The 14,625-nt window shown below is 37.6% G+C and overlaps 2 protein-coding genes across 2 annotated transcripts; one reads left to right on the top strand and one right to left on the bottom strand.

Annotated features, from left to right (window-relative positions):
• Positions 1-266: 266 nt before the first annotated feature.
• On the bottom strand, positions 267-8,549 carry cops2 (COP9 signalosome subunit 2). Its single transcript, XM_053477315.1, has 13 exons — positions 8,421-8,549; positions 5,690-5,803; positions 5,528-5,605; positions 5,304-5,429; positions 4,482-4,571; positions 4,225-4,302; positions 3,967-4,141; positions 3,631-3,809; positions 3,485-3,537; positions 1,612-1,709; positions 1,438-1,520; positions 1,298-1,356; positions 267-1,157 (listed from the first exon to the last, which is right to left on the bottom strand). The coding sequence occupies exons 1-13, from the start codon at positions 8,472-8,474 to the stop codon at positions 1,013-1,015; spliced, it is 1,332 nt and encodes a 443-aa protein (XP_053333290.1). The 5' UTR covers positions 8,475-8,549; the 3' UTR covers positions 267-1,012.
• Positions 8,550-8,652: 103 nt separating this feature from the next.
• galk2 (galactokinase 2) lies at positions 8,653-14,347 on the top strand. The gene is made up of 10 exons (XM_053477303.1): positions 8,653-8,861; positions 10,537-10,625; positions 10,712-10,835; positions 10,922-11,012; positions 11,104-11,250; positions 11,486-11,584; positions 11,798-11,950; positions 12,173-12,383; positions 12,494-12,695; positions 14,121-14,347. The coding sequence occupies exons 1-10, from the start codon at positions 8,812-8,814 to the stop codon at positions 14,326-14,328; spliced, it is 1,374 nt and encodes a 457-aa protein (XP_053333278.1). The 5' UTR covers positions 8,653-8,811; the 3' UTR covers positions 14,329-14,347.
• The last annotated feature ends 278 nt before the right edge of the window (positions 14,348-14,625 follow it).

Below are 14,625 nucleotides of genomic sequence, written 5' to 3'. Positions count from 1 at the left end.
AATGGAAGCAATGTGCAGTATTACATTTCTCTAAAGATGTCAGTAGTCGCACCATCACTGATGCCATCATGTGACTGTGCATATAATTTTCACACTGAATTTTGGGCCCCTCAGTATATATTTAAACACAGAATACTCCACAGAATAGACCCCACTATTTTTAGATACAGTAGTCCCAAAAATCTTAAAACAATACAATAATACATTTGCACCAAAAATTTTTTTTTTTTTTTTTTTTTAAAAATCACATTTTTCACAATTTTTCAAACATAAAACATTAATTTCAGTTATTGTCTGCTGAAACAAATGCATCCTTTTATTTATTGTTCAAATATGAAACAATGGAACACAAGTTATGACCAAGGGTGAGGTTTCAAAGTCAAGTAGCTGTAATTTAACCGAGATTCATTAATACGCAAGCTCATGCTATGACTCAGCCATCTCAGAGGTACAGCCTTTTTCCTAAACTCACCCACATCTTATTTGTGAAGTCCAAAAAACTTAAGCACTGTAATTACTTTATTCCCTGGTGCAAGAGTTCATCTTCCTAAACCTTGAAACGTACATCTTTAAGCAAAAAAAAAAAAAAAAAAAAAAATCACGCTTCAACAGTGTTCAACAGATAAACATTCTTCCTCTAATTACTGAGCATCATCACACCTCTAAAAATAAAGGTAAAATACCTTTTAAATGTATGCTATAACCAAATGTCATGACATGTGATTAAAATAATACCTCCCAAGATGACTCCAATACAGTCTAAAGAACAGACATCAAGGATTCAGAACAGCAGATTTTCTTTGGGCATTTCTGTGTTGTTTGGGACTTATAAAGCTCATGGCGTTTAAGTATCAGCAGCTGCATAACACAAACTAGCCGGTTTAAGCGCACGCTTCATGTCATTCGGTGATCAGGGGATTTAGGACCTGAAAGGGCTTAGAGTCTCTGACAGCCCTTTAAGTCATCTGGATGTCTGATGAACGGACAGTTTTTCAGGTTCTTGAGCGGTCACTCAAGCCAGTTTACTGACAATGGCCTGGTTGAGGGAGTTGAGCTGATTGGTCCATTTGTCCAGGGCTGTATATCGAGCACCACCTCTCTTCTGGTGATCAAGCTCCAACAGCTGGTTGACCTGGTCAATGCGGCCATTAATGGTGCTGAAAAATTCAATTGATCATGACATACCAGTAAATAATGTGCACACATATTTAATGTTTCACTCAATTTTCACATAAATATATTTATAAAAGTATGAGACTCAGCCTATTTTTACATTAAAGATTTCATTGAAACTTACTTGTCTAATATACACTGCACAAGCAAGCTTTCCACATCCACAACATCGATGTTCAGTTCCTAAAAAATAAAAGTCACTAAATCAAGACAGTATAATTAAAATTTTAACAACAGAGTTTAATGCTCCAGAAAGTATATTACCTTTGAAATGAAAGGTATGTGTATCCTAGTGTAAGGCTTAATTAATTTGATGAGAACTTGTGTCCTTATGTTCCGTAGCAACTCTGAAAGAATAAAAATAGAAGATGTTCAGACACCTTAACTTAACAGGTGATCAAAGTATTTGTTTCATTCAGAATTAGATTTTAGACTCACCCTCAATATGTTCTCTGATGAAGGGGTCATCCATTATGTTACTGTGATTTGTTTTCAAAATTTTTTCAAACTCTGTTATGTCATTGTTCTGGTAGGCACTGTAATTTAACCAATAATGACAAAAACGACCATGTTATAAATTAAAGAAACAACTGGCTATCAGAACAAAGAGGTAATTATATCATGATTATATGCAATACACCATGTAATTCTCAGCTCAGCCAATCAGAACAAAATAAGGCCATGTACACCTACAACAGCAACTTATTGCAAAAGGTTAAAACACTGCCCATGGAAAAAAAAAAAAAACTATATTTCAAAAAAGGTTTATTATTGGGCTGCATTAGGCAAAGAAAACAACCAAGGAGATTTGGAAAAAGCTCACATGGTCTGATGAGCGGAGAATGACCCTATACCAGAGTGATGGTTGTGTCAGGTAAGAAGGGAAGCGCATGAATTGATACACCCATTATGCATAGTGCCCAGTGTATAAGCCTCTGGACACAGTGTTATGATCTGGGGTAGCTTCAATTGATCAGGTCTTGATTCAGCAACGTTATGCGTCAATAAAATGAAGTCAGCTGACAACCGGAATGTACTGAATGACCAGCTTATCACATAGGTTTTTTTATTGTGTACTGCAATCATAGCTAAATGTGACTGCATGAAATCATATTGTGTGTGATCTTTCTTGACCAGGAATTGTAGATTGTGCATCTAGACAAATGTAACTTGGTGTATAACTTGATCTCATTTTGATAACCACATGCTAAGAAATTTAGTTTTCACTGTGCGTGTGTTTGTGTGTATATACACACACACCAGCCACTTCATTAGGTACACCAGTTCAACTGCTCATGACCGCTAATATCTGATCGGCCAATCACATGGCAACAATATGTATTGTTATAATAAACAATACATGCGCGCTGTACACACACGCTTACAAACACAAAATAAAATATGTTTCACACACACATGTGGTCACAGTGTTACAGAAAACAGTACACGCGTGCATGGATGTTGATTATACCAGTAAGAGATGAGCACTAAGACCCATCAGGGGATACGATTACCTACAATTCGGCAGTGCAAGAGAAAAACCATTGGCTCAGTTGTGATCACGTGATGCTCGGCGTCAAAACAAGAAGCGCATGCGTGATACATGACAACCAAGACAATGCTTGTTTTTCCAAGTCAAAATTTATTAAAAATCTCGCAAAAACACTCGCAAACTGTGTTATTCGTAATCTAAGGTTCCACTGTACAGTGAGTAGCAGTTCTTTAAGTGAAAATGTCTTGCTGATGACAGAGGTCAGAGGAGAGTGGCCAGATTGGTTTGAGCTGCTAGAAAATACCAGCTTAAGTGTCAAATAAAACCTCCTTACAACCGAGGTAAGATGAAGAGAACACATGACACATTGAACCCTGAAGTTGATGGGCAGCAGAAGACCACAGCAGGTGCCACTCCTGTCAGCTAAGAGCACGTAACCAATTATACAATTCACATGGGCTCACCCAAATTGTACATTAAAAAAATTCAAACGCATAACTCAATCTATTATCCTGAACATGACAATAAATCCAATTAATCCAATAAATCACCTTTGGAATGTGGTGGAATGGTTGAATCACAACAAGGATGTGCAGCTGACAAATCTGCAGCAACTGTATGAGGCTATCGTGTCAGTATGGACCACAAGCTCTAAAGAATGTTTCCTACTTCTCGTTGAAACTATCCATGAAGAATTTAAGCAAGTTCTAAACTCTATAGGAAGTCCAACCCAGTACTATCATGGTGTACCTAATAAAGTCAGTCTGGCAAGCTTATGTCATAAGTGTTACTTAATTTTAAATCTTTATGCTGCCTTACCTTACCAAGTTCGTCATTGCAAGAATTTCTGGATCATTCTTGTAGGGTTTTGCCTAGCCAAAAAACAAAATGTTTCGAGAATCAAATTATCTAGTCACACCACAAACTGTCAACAACACAAACACCACTATTTCTATTTTTATTACCTCTTGAGAATCAAATGGGTTTATTCCTGACTTCATTAACATGTTGGCCAGGACCAAGTACTTTAAACACGTAGTTCGTCTGGGGCTTCCTGATTCGTCGTAGTTTTTGAATGCTTCAAAAAAATCTGTGTGCGCCTTCTCGAACTCTCCCTCCCTTAAGTGCATTTTTCCACCACATTCTAGATCACACACACACACACACACACACACACACACACACACACACACACACACATCACAACAATGAAGACAACAGTTTATGTAATCACACTGAGAGAAACTAATTTTGTTATTATTTTTACTGTAGCTGAATTAATGATTTATTAAACAAGTTACCTCGGATGACGCCCATGATTAGTGGATGTGGGATTGCTGATTTGATGTGCAACGACTGCTCATAGAGAGCTTTTAGCTTCTTGTTGTTTTTTTGGGCTGTGTACATCTGAATTTCCAAAGCGTAAATCTCCAGCAACTGTGTGCCTTTCTTCAGGTCATCTTCACCATCATCGGTCTTCACAAACACAATGGAACAATTATAAATCAAATGACATTTTTAATCTAAACTTAAAAGATTCCACATCGATGCTCTTTTACCTGACATGACTGGTGCAACTGCCTGAGAATTTTCTGAAGTTTTCCATACTCTTCTCTCTCCAAGTACAACTTTCCTAACTGAGTTGGGCAGAAGATAATTTTAGCAGTTTAACATTTTTAAGCTAAAAATAGTCAGAGTTGTTTATTGATAGAAACTACACATTTATACTTGAAAAAGTCAAATTATTTTTTTAGACTACATAGTCTAGGTTTTACTGATCAATGTAGGTGTGTACCAAATCAATCATCCCAAATACCTTTGTATTGGTTTTAAACCAGAGTCTGTCATTTTTGGCATCTTTTAACGCTTCTAGAGTCGTCTCATAAAATTCTTGAAGCAGATCCATCTGAAACAAGGAGGACACGAGAAATTCACATACTGTTCTTTTCCACAGAGTTTGTCAGAGTTCAGAGTAGTTCACCTTTGAAACCCTTTCATTAAATAAACTGTATAAAACGCTTTATACTACAGCTCCTGACTAACACCATTTCAACACCACTCACGAAAACATAAGTAATGTTATGTTAAAACATGTATGCATAAATGATAATGAACTGTGCAGCTCATATCCTAGTAACTCTGATCACCAAGTGTAAAAACCACAAAGTGTTTTTTTTTTCCCCTCTCTCTTCTGAATTTTGCTAATTAATATCCTCATGTTAAATAAGGTGTTGGTTCATTATGGACATAAGTAAAAAAAATAATAAAGTAAAGCCTTTGCTTTGTTGATCGGAGGATTAAACCCTGCTACCATCAAGTTGGACCCCTAAGCAAAACCCTTAACCCTATTCCCATGTATAATGCAGGGTATCCTCAGTGCCAGTCCCAAACCTGGAAAAATGGGTAGGTTGTGGCTGAAAGGGTATCCAGTGGAAAACCTGGGCCAGTAACTAACAGATCAAATAATGAGTTGTGGCAACCCAGCGAAAGGGGAAAAAAAAAAAAAACAGTAAATAAATAAAACTGAGGGTTTAAACATCTATGTATGATAATTCACGGTATAAAAATGTGTTTATGTTTTTTAACTCACATGAATGTCATTTAAATAATGTCAGTTAAGTTATTTTGGAAACAATACCTGTTTGGAGGTTGAAATATAATCTAGAATAGAGTTGATGGATTTTTCAGAATAGTTCCTGGTGACAGCACTTCGTATATACGTCAAGAGCTGTTTGTATCGGTTCATCATTTCCGGAAAGTTTGTCTGAACAGAAAAAAAAAGGACAGAAGGTTAAATTAATCAGTCGCTATTCAAACATTTTCACAAATCCTAAAGACACACTTGTTATCCTTCTTTCTTACCAATTTGAAATTGATTTTAATCATCTGTTTAAGTGCTTTGAAACCCCATTCTCCTTTTTCACCCTCAAGCTCCAGCACCTAGAGTTCAGATGAGAATGCAGTCAATTTTTTTACAGCATGACTTTGGAAACTGATGATATAAATAGCCAAGTGCTGATTTACCTTCTGAAAGCTGCTCAAAGCAGCTTTGGGATCATCTTCCTTTAGGGCTTTAGAATTATAGTACTGATTCTCCAAATCGACGTTCGGCTCAGAGTTGCTGTCCTCGGAGTACTCCTGGAATTTAAAAAGAGAACAGAAAAACACATGAGATATGAAGATTAGACTGATGGTGTGGTTAAGCATCCCTTCGCCATGCATCTTGTTTGTAAAGTCATTCCCAGCATATGGCAGATACATCCACTGGACTGCAAACCTTACAACTATTTTATGACCTACAGAGTCAGCCAAAAAAAATAATATATTTATACACACTTCAGTAAAAAAAAAAAAAAAAAAAAATAGTATGATGTATGTTTATACTATATTAGCTATATTTATACTTAGCACATTATTTTATTAATATTATCATACATAATTTATAGCAATAAATTTTGCATTAAAATAACTATACAAGTTTTTATTTTTCTGAAGTGCATATACATTTTTGCCTGAAAGATCAGTAGTAAGACAGGGCAGGATTTTGGTGCCATTTTTCATACATTCTGATTTAGCTAAATTCTTAAACAAAATGAGAGCAAAATAAACATCAGTGAGATACTCAAGACCACTGAAAACATTTTATTCACAGTTATGCATTCAGCACATTTTACAACCATGATCTATACACGTATAAAAAAAATTTATATGGTCTGAGTTTGCACAGGTAGTTCCATCACAAGTGTTTCTCCCTGAATGTAACTGTGGGCAGCGCCATCATCAACTTTCATGTCATACTTTGAGCGCGTCACAAGAAGGTAATGGCAGCACGCAGGCTCAGGATCTGCAAGTGGGCGGAGCCACAGGTAACCTCTAGTAAACCTACTAAGGCATTAGGAGCATACAAACAAACTAGCTGTACTGGTTTAAACAATATTAAGAGCACTTTCAAATTGCATTTTTAATCAACTTGGCATAATTTTATTTGTTTTCAAGTTACTGATATTACAACTAAAGCGTTTTAACTGAACAGTAAAATTGCGTATAACTTATAGCAGGTTTAGGTGGGCTTTAAGCAAAAAAAACATTGATGACTTGATTGATGTATAGACCTTTTCATGTGATTTAGATTTGAAAAATAGAAATACACTTTTTGACTGCTTGCATAATAACATTTGAACCAAATATATTTTGATAATTAAAAAAAATCTCCCTACATTTTCTTCCAAAGTACTTCAACTGTTGTACTTTTTTTCTACATACCTCATGTTTATTTTTTAAAGTTGCATCTTTCTTTTATTACTGCTATTGTTTTCACCATTATCAGCCTAATTGAATGTCTAATGGCAGCAGGAAATGTAGTCACCTCACAGCTCCCGCTTGGACCCTGAGCTCTTCTACTGCCTGTGTGGAGTTTCACATCTTTTTTACATGCTTGTGTGTTTTCTTTCCAGGGTCCTGGGTTTCCTTTAAAAGCATTGGCTGTGCCACACTGGCCCTAGAAGTAAATTAATATAATTCCTAGTGGGTTTGTGCGAGTATGCTTTCTCCTGAGACACACTGGCCTCCTATCCACCTCACGACCTTGTGATCCTGGAACAGACTCCAGATCCACCACAAACTTGAACAGGATAAAGTGGTTACTGGAGATAAAGGAATGAATTAAGGTTTGAATCACTGTTTGTTTCTTTTAAGTTCTGATTTGTACATAACAGAAAGCACTTTTAAGTTTTTGTTTTAATATTTTAAAAAAATTACAGTAGATTTACAGTCCAGGCATCGCATGTACAATACTGTGCAAAAGTCTCGATTCAGAGACTGACTTTCTTGTACTTCTTAATGTAGTCTTCAGGAATTAAATTCAATTTTATTTATATAGCATTTTTAACAATGGTCATTGTCCCAAAGCAGTTTTATAAAATGAAAATAAAATAAAAACTATGGAATTAATGGAAGCATTTAAAAAAAAAAAAAAAGTCTAATTTAAGACTTGAACCAGTGAGAAACAGGAGCAGATGATTGCAGACGATCAGGCCGATGAGTGCTACAAAGGATTAGACTGGTGATATTGGGTGGTTCGATCAGACAAGAGGGGAAATGAGGTTGCTGCTAAGGCTGTTACATAAACAACAAATATTTTATCGTATCTTTAAGCACTTTGCAGCCTGTTGCATTAAAAATACAAATTGTTTACATTAATTTAATCTACATAATTCAATATAGTGTGAAGAAATGAGGGGGGGTCACTCAAGACTTTCGCACAGTTCTGTATATCTGTTTATTTGCCCATGAGTGTATAAACTATCTCATGTTGAAACATTTATTCACTACATCACTAGTTCACTTTGGACCTGCCTGACTGGGTCAGTGACAGCTCTCTGGCTGCACAGGGTTAGCTAATGAGCTTTGATACGTTTAGCTTACTGTTGCACCGAATATTGTAGCCATACGTGACGACAAAATGACAGAGGAACACATAAACTCCACCACTAAACAACTACAGCTCTTTTCGGCCACATTGCCATAAACGAACAGAACGACTAGCTAGCTGCTCACAGGCCAAGCTAAAGCACTTACAAACATGAGCTAGCTAGGCTAACTCCTCGGTATGCGGTAGCTAGCTTAGCTCTCCAGTCACACGGATAATGATACCTGCTAGCATGCTAACATGTTAGCCTAATTGTCTAATGATAACTGTATTCAAAGACAAATGAATCACCGATGCATGCAAAACCCTGTCAATTACTTCACTTACCAGATCATAATCTTCTTCATCATCGCACATGAAATCATCTTCCATGTCAGACATTTTGACCGGTGAATAGGGCCGAAACACTCCCACAATCCTCTGCGACTCAAAATAATTACTCCGCGAAACCTACTACGCATGCGCAGAAAGGCGTGACGCGTGTTCTGATCCCAGATCAGATGTGTGCCATGTCTTGATATTATCATAACGCCGTTCGAGAGGAAGACTCTGTTCCTCGATCTGTTTAACTCCTGCTGGCAATCCAGCGCTTTTTGAATGAAGTCCTCTTCTTCCGTATAGCTGGGAATATGTTCCGGATATGACCGTCACCTGATAAACTGCTCAAGTTCTATAGCACGGGATTGTAGAATATCTAAGGTATATCATCTGAGCAATAATGGCAGGAAATCCACCTAAAATCAAGGTGCTGCCCAGTGACAGTGAGAGGTAAGTGAACTCCTGAGCTCCCACCTCCCACGAGTTTCTCACTAGGTTCAGTAAGTGTGCATTGACTTAATGCAATTTTTGTGTAAAAGGAATACAGTGAAATCTTGTATTTTGACAAATGCAATTACTCAATTTAAGCCAGTCAGAAATCTAGTCTTAAAGTTAAAGTTTTTGTTATATAGTTACAGATGTTTTACTGTCACCTGATACTTACTTTTGTCAGAAATAGATTTAGAGAGATTATACATACAAATAATTAATATGATCCTGATTCATAGCTATAGATCATGTCATTGGTCTGACCCAAACAGGTGACACAGCTAAAGGCGATGGTGAACAAATAAAGCAATTCATTTCTAAATATCGAGAAACAACATAAAGGTTCTGTATTATTCCATCTTAGTATCTGCACAAACTGAGAGTTTAGGGTTAGGGTTGGTGTGTTTGGTTTAGGTGACACGTGATGATCAGCCTGTCACATGACAGTATTTTTTTCCACATAGAAAAGTTAGTTTGCTTTAAAAAATATTTAAAAAAACAAAAGTTTAGGTGTGTTGAAGCAGAAAAAAAACATTAATATTTCTATCCAATTAATGTTGTCTATATACACATGCTAAGAAAAATAAAACGTCTACAGCTATAAAATATGTTAAGTATTCCACAAGTCAGAATTTTCTGAAGGTCATGGAAAGAAGAAGTGTACATTTTCTGATTTTTTTCATGTGCCATTTTAAAATATTTCAAATAAATTATTCATTTTAAAAAAGAAAAGTCATTGTTGTATCACCCAGGTGTTTCCCTGCACCAGTAAACACTGTACTACTTATACCTATAGCCTACAGTATACTTACACTATCAGGCGTTGTTCTGCTCTGTCACCACCTGAAAAGCTTGTTATGATTATGGCGTACTGTGTAGTTTTTAGTTTTACTATCTTATTAATAATCTGTTAGTGCAACAGAACATATGCAAGTGTCCATTGTTATAAGCATATGATTGTCTGACAGTACAACAACGACAAGTCATATGTAAAAAAATACCAGACTGCTTTGTTTGTTTTGTCAAAATCTTTAAACGGATGCTCTGTCTGTAGTCGCTATCTAATATCACTATTTAATAAAATTATAATATTTAATAAATGCAATGGCCATCGAATTACCCCCAGGATAAAGGATAGTTTGAAATCTTTTCAGTCCTTCTTATTTATATCTATCTATAGTACCAGCTATCAGCACTAGATGGCAGTAAAACTACTGAAATGATCTGTATCACAGGTATCCAGAATTTTGTTTAAAATTTTTAATAGCTTTTGAAGAAAGTACGTAGTGTAAAGCATCTATGCAAATTTCTTTTTATTTTGCATTTAATAATGGAGAGCAGGGATGGGTAAGGGCTGGTATGTGGGCAGGTTTTTATTCCAACCAAGCAGAAGCCACACCTAATTCCTCCTGTTTAATTTTGGCTTTCAATAGACTATCAGATGTGGCTTCTACTTGGTTGGATTGAAAGTCTGCACTCACAACAGTCACACTATACATTTTCCAAACAGTGTCATCTAATTACATTTTACTCAACGTGTAAAAACTGTGACAAATTTGCAACAAGTATGTGCATCTGTAATTATGAAATATGTGATCAGTAGGACTGTAAATTATTTGTACATTTCCCTTTACAGGCTACAGAAACTCAAAAAGTCATTTATTGGAAAATATGAAGAAAGTCCTCTGTTTTATGCATGTGCTCCTGGCCGGGTGAATTTAATAGGTTGGTTATCAGTTGTGCACAAATTTGTGCTAAGCATACACAATGTAAGTGATTGGCCTGATTAGAGTTGATTCAATCTTTTACAGGAGAACACATTGACTACTGCGGTTATGCTGTCCTCCCTATGGCTATCGAGCAGAACATTCTTGCTGCTGTTTCAGTGAACAGCTCTCAGATAATCCACCTGGCCAACGCTGATCCCAAATACAAGTAAGTGGTTCAAGCAAGTATCGTGTCATAACGTTAAGATGTAAAAAACAAATTTATTTAACGCAGTTTTTTTTTTTCCCCTAAAGGGATTTTACAGTGCCTGTCAGTGAAATCACTATAGACTCAGAAAATCCTCAATGGCATTATTACTTCCTTTGTGGAGTCAAAGGTGTTCAGGTGAGAGAAGCAAAGATTAAAGCTCATCATTGAAGTGGGTTTAAAAATATAAATTTCAACCCATTATGCTGTACATGCTTTAACAATTCAGGAACTGCTGAAATTGTCTCCTCTGGCTGGGATTCGGTGTATTGTGGACGGAACTATTCCAGCTAGCTCAGGCTTGTCGAGTTCCAGCGCTCTGGTGTGCTGCGCGGGTCTGGTCACAATGGAAGCCAACCAGAAATCTGTCACCAAAGTAAAACAAAATAACTAATCAACCCTTTTTTCATTTGATAAGACTGGGCCTCTATACAAACCATCTACAGACTGAATCATGATCCAGTTTAATAAGTCCCATATGGCTAAAAATACAGCTAAAATAAAACAACTATAAAATGGCCCTCTTAAATCAGTCAGGAATAAAACATGACATGAAATGGTATTTTAGGTAAATTAAGAGTGAAATTCTACGTGCCTTTTTTTCCCATCAGGTGTTGTTGGCTGAGACGTGTGCCAAGTGTGAACGCTATATTGGAACCGAAGGAGGAGGAATGGATCAATCCATATCTTTCCTTGCCGAAGAGGGAACTGTAATGCATTTTATTCACATCTTGATTACATTCAATTTATGTAAAGTATGACCTCATAGCTTCCAAGGAATGCTTTGTACATGACAACATTGTACTGCATCAGAAACCTGTTTGTCGTTTAATTTTTCAGATGATCCGATGTGTCTTCTTCTTGGTTGGTTTCTTTATTTCTGTTTTACCATTGTCTGTTTTCGCAACATCTTCTCACTCAAGGCCAAGCTGATCGAGTTCAATCCCCTGAGGAGCACAGACGTGAAACTCCCAGATGGCGCTGTCTTTGTGATTGCTAACAGTTGTGTAGAGATGAACAAGGCAGCCACGTCACACTTCAACATTAGAGTGGTGGAATGCCGCATTGCTACGAAGGTGAGGAGCTCATTAAATCGCCCTCCATGTTTTGCTTGAAAAGACGGTGTAGTCATAAGTTTGCTTCTGTACCTTTAAAGCTCAATTATCTGTACAAACTTCAGGACAAAACCTTTAAGAAGTCAAATTAATAAAGTGTTGGTAAATTTGTAACAACCTAAAAGTCTTACACACTTGTTAGACAACAAGAACGTCTAGGAACCTTGTTCACTCTGTTTACAGATACTGGCCAAGGTCAGAGGCCTGGAGTGGAGTAGTGTGCAAAAGCTGGGAGAACTGCAGACACAACTGGGCTCGAGTCTGGACGAGATGCTGGATTTGGTGGAGGAAGTCCTTCACCCTGAGCCTTACAGCAGAGAAGAGATTTGCAAGATCCTGGGAATCACCACTCAGCAGTTGTGTGACAGTATTCTCAGTGCTAACACACAACATGGTAAGGGTCTGCAGGACTTGTAGTGAATACAAGAATCTGAACCATCTGAGACTCCCATTTACATGTAGTTAGTTTAAATACAGATGTCCCTGTTTCTTTTGTTGCTTCAGTGACCCACTTCAGGCTGTACCAGCGGGCCAGGCATGTGTACAGCGAAGCGGCTCGCGTGCTGCAGTTCAAATCTGTGTGTGATTCCGCCCCTGCTGATGCTGTTCTGCAGCTTGGAGAGCTAATGAACCAAAGCCATTCTAGCTGCAGAGACTTGTATGAGTGTAGCTGCCCAGAGCTGGACCAGCTGGTGGAAATTTGTCGGTGAGTGAGAGGAAAACTTCTTACAGTGTTTACCTGACAAGGTTAACTAAACGTAGGTTAAAGAGTGATGCAATTTGCATTGATGATATACTAAAGACTGGTACAAAAAGACAGGCTACTATATAGGAAATATCGGAACATAACAAATTCAGTTAATGATTTCTGTGAAGAAACACATATGCAGTGTGGAACGTGCCAACGTATCATAAAAAAGCCATTGTCTTCTTCCACACACATGCTTACAGAATCCTGTGATTCAGGGCTAGTGTCAATTTGTGCTGCCTTGTCAAAAGATGCTACTGTAACGTAAATTGATAGCCAATTCATGCTACCTTGTCGAAAAATAAATTGTAAATGTATTATAGAACTAAGAGGACCATATTTTGGTACTTTATTATAACATTGATAGGAGAATATGGGGCGGCACGGTGGTGTAGTGGTTAGCACTGTCGCCTTGCACCTCCAGGGTCCGGGTTCAAATTCCCAGCCAGGCTCAACTCCCGTCTCTGTGTGCATGGAGTTCGCATGTTCGACGCGTGCTTGGTGGGTTGCCTCCGGGTACTCCGATTTTCTTCACACAGTCAAAAGACATGCAGGTTAGGCTAATTGGCGTTCCCAAATTGCCCGTGTGTAAGTGAGTGTGTGAGTGTGTGTATGTGTCTGTGCCCTATGATGGATTGGCATCATGCCCTAAGTCTCCTAAGGCTCCAGGTCCCCGCGACCCTAAATACAGGATAAAGCGGTATAGACAATGAGTGAGTGAGTGAAGAGAATATGGGGAAGCATATTCTCATAGACAAATGTCCCCATCAAATAATGCTCCCAGTACATAATAAACAAAATATCTGGAACAATTCGAAAGCTTGCCAGTCCTTGCATGTGCAAAACTGCTATGTAGCATGGTAAACGATAACAATAATGGTAGCATGGATTGGCTTCTTTTTTTTTGTATTGCTGTAGTTCTGCCCTGCTGAGGTGTACACACTGGTTACATCACAGTAACATCAATGAAAATAAATAATACATTTGCTAGAAATGTGCCACAGCACTAAAGCAGCTGTCAAGGCAATCTCAAGGGGGGTTGCTGTGTTGTTGTGATTGACAGAGGAGAGAGCGCGCCACTACTCCCACCCAGACAGCCTAAGCCAATTTTGCTTCCCCTGACTCCCATCCACGAACACCTGGCATCATCAGGATTTAAACCTGCAGTCTCCTGACAATAGGTTGAATGCTTTTCTGTTGCATCACTTAGGAGGCATTTTCAGAAATTACAGTGTTTTGCATATTCCTTGAAATCAAGCCTAATATTTAAAAAAAAACACAACATTCTTATGATTTCCTCAGGTCTGTTTAAAGAAACCATAACATTGACATAAGATCAGTGTAGGTAACTGCACATACTCTATAACGTAGTTTTCTCCACAGGGATGCAGGCGCAGTGGGATCCAGGTTAACAGGCGCTGGATGGGGAGGCTGTGCTGTTTCCATGGTACCCACTGAAAAGGCGGATTCTTTTCTCCGGACAGTGAAGGAGCGCTACTACATGCCCGATTCTCGGCGAGCAGCTCTGTTAAAGCAGAGCCTTTTTGTAACAAGGCCAGGAGGAGGAGCAGCTATTTTTACAGAAGAATAAAATCTGAGGGAGATTTACATATATATTTGTATTGCTTTCAATCTTTTCAATCCATTTTAACCCATTTATATTTCATCAGATCGTAGGCCTGATTCTAAATATTGTAAGGAATGTTCCTGAGTAATGTCCTAATTTAAAAGACTGTGGAAGACTATCTGAAATAACTACTCTCTCAAAATATTAGATTAATTATGAATTATTCATAACACAAGAAAGCTTTGTGTTCTGAGCAAATACAGTATGTACTGATGCATTCTGTGCTCACATTAAAGTCAATAAAAACCAAGTTAACAGATC

The sequence above is a fragment of the Clarias gariepinus genome, chromosome 2 (genome assembly GCF_024256425.1).
Source record: "Clarias gariepinus isolate MV-2021 ecotype Netherlands chromosome 2, CGAR_prim_01v2, whole genome shotgun sequence".
Classification (NCBI taxonomy): domain Eukaryota; kingdom Metazoa; phylum Chordata; class Actinopteri; order Siluriformes; family Clariidae; genus Clarias; species Clarias gariepinus.
Note: the sequence above shows the minus strand (reverse complement) of the source record. Positions and strands in the feature narration are given on the sequence as shown.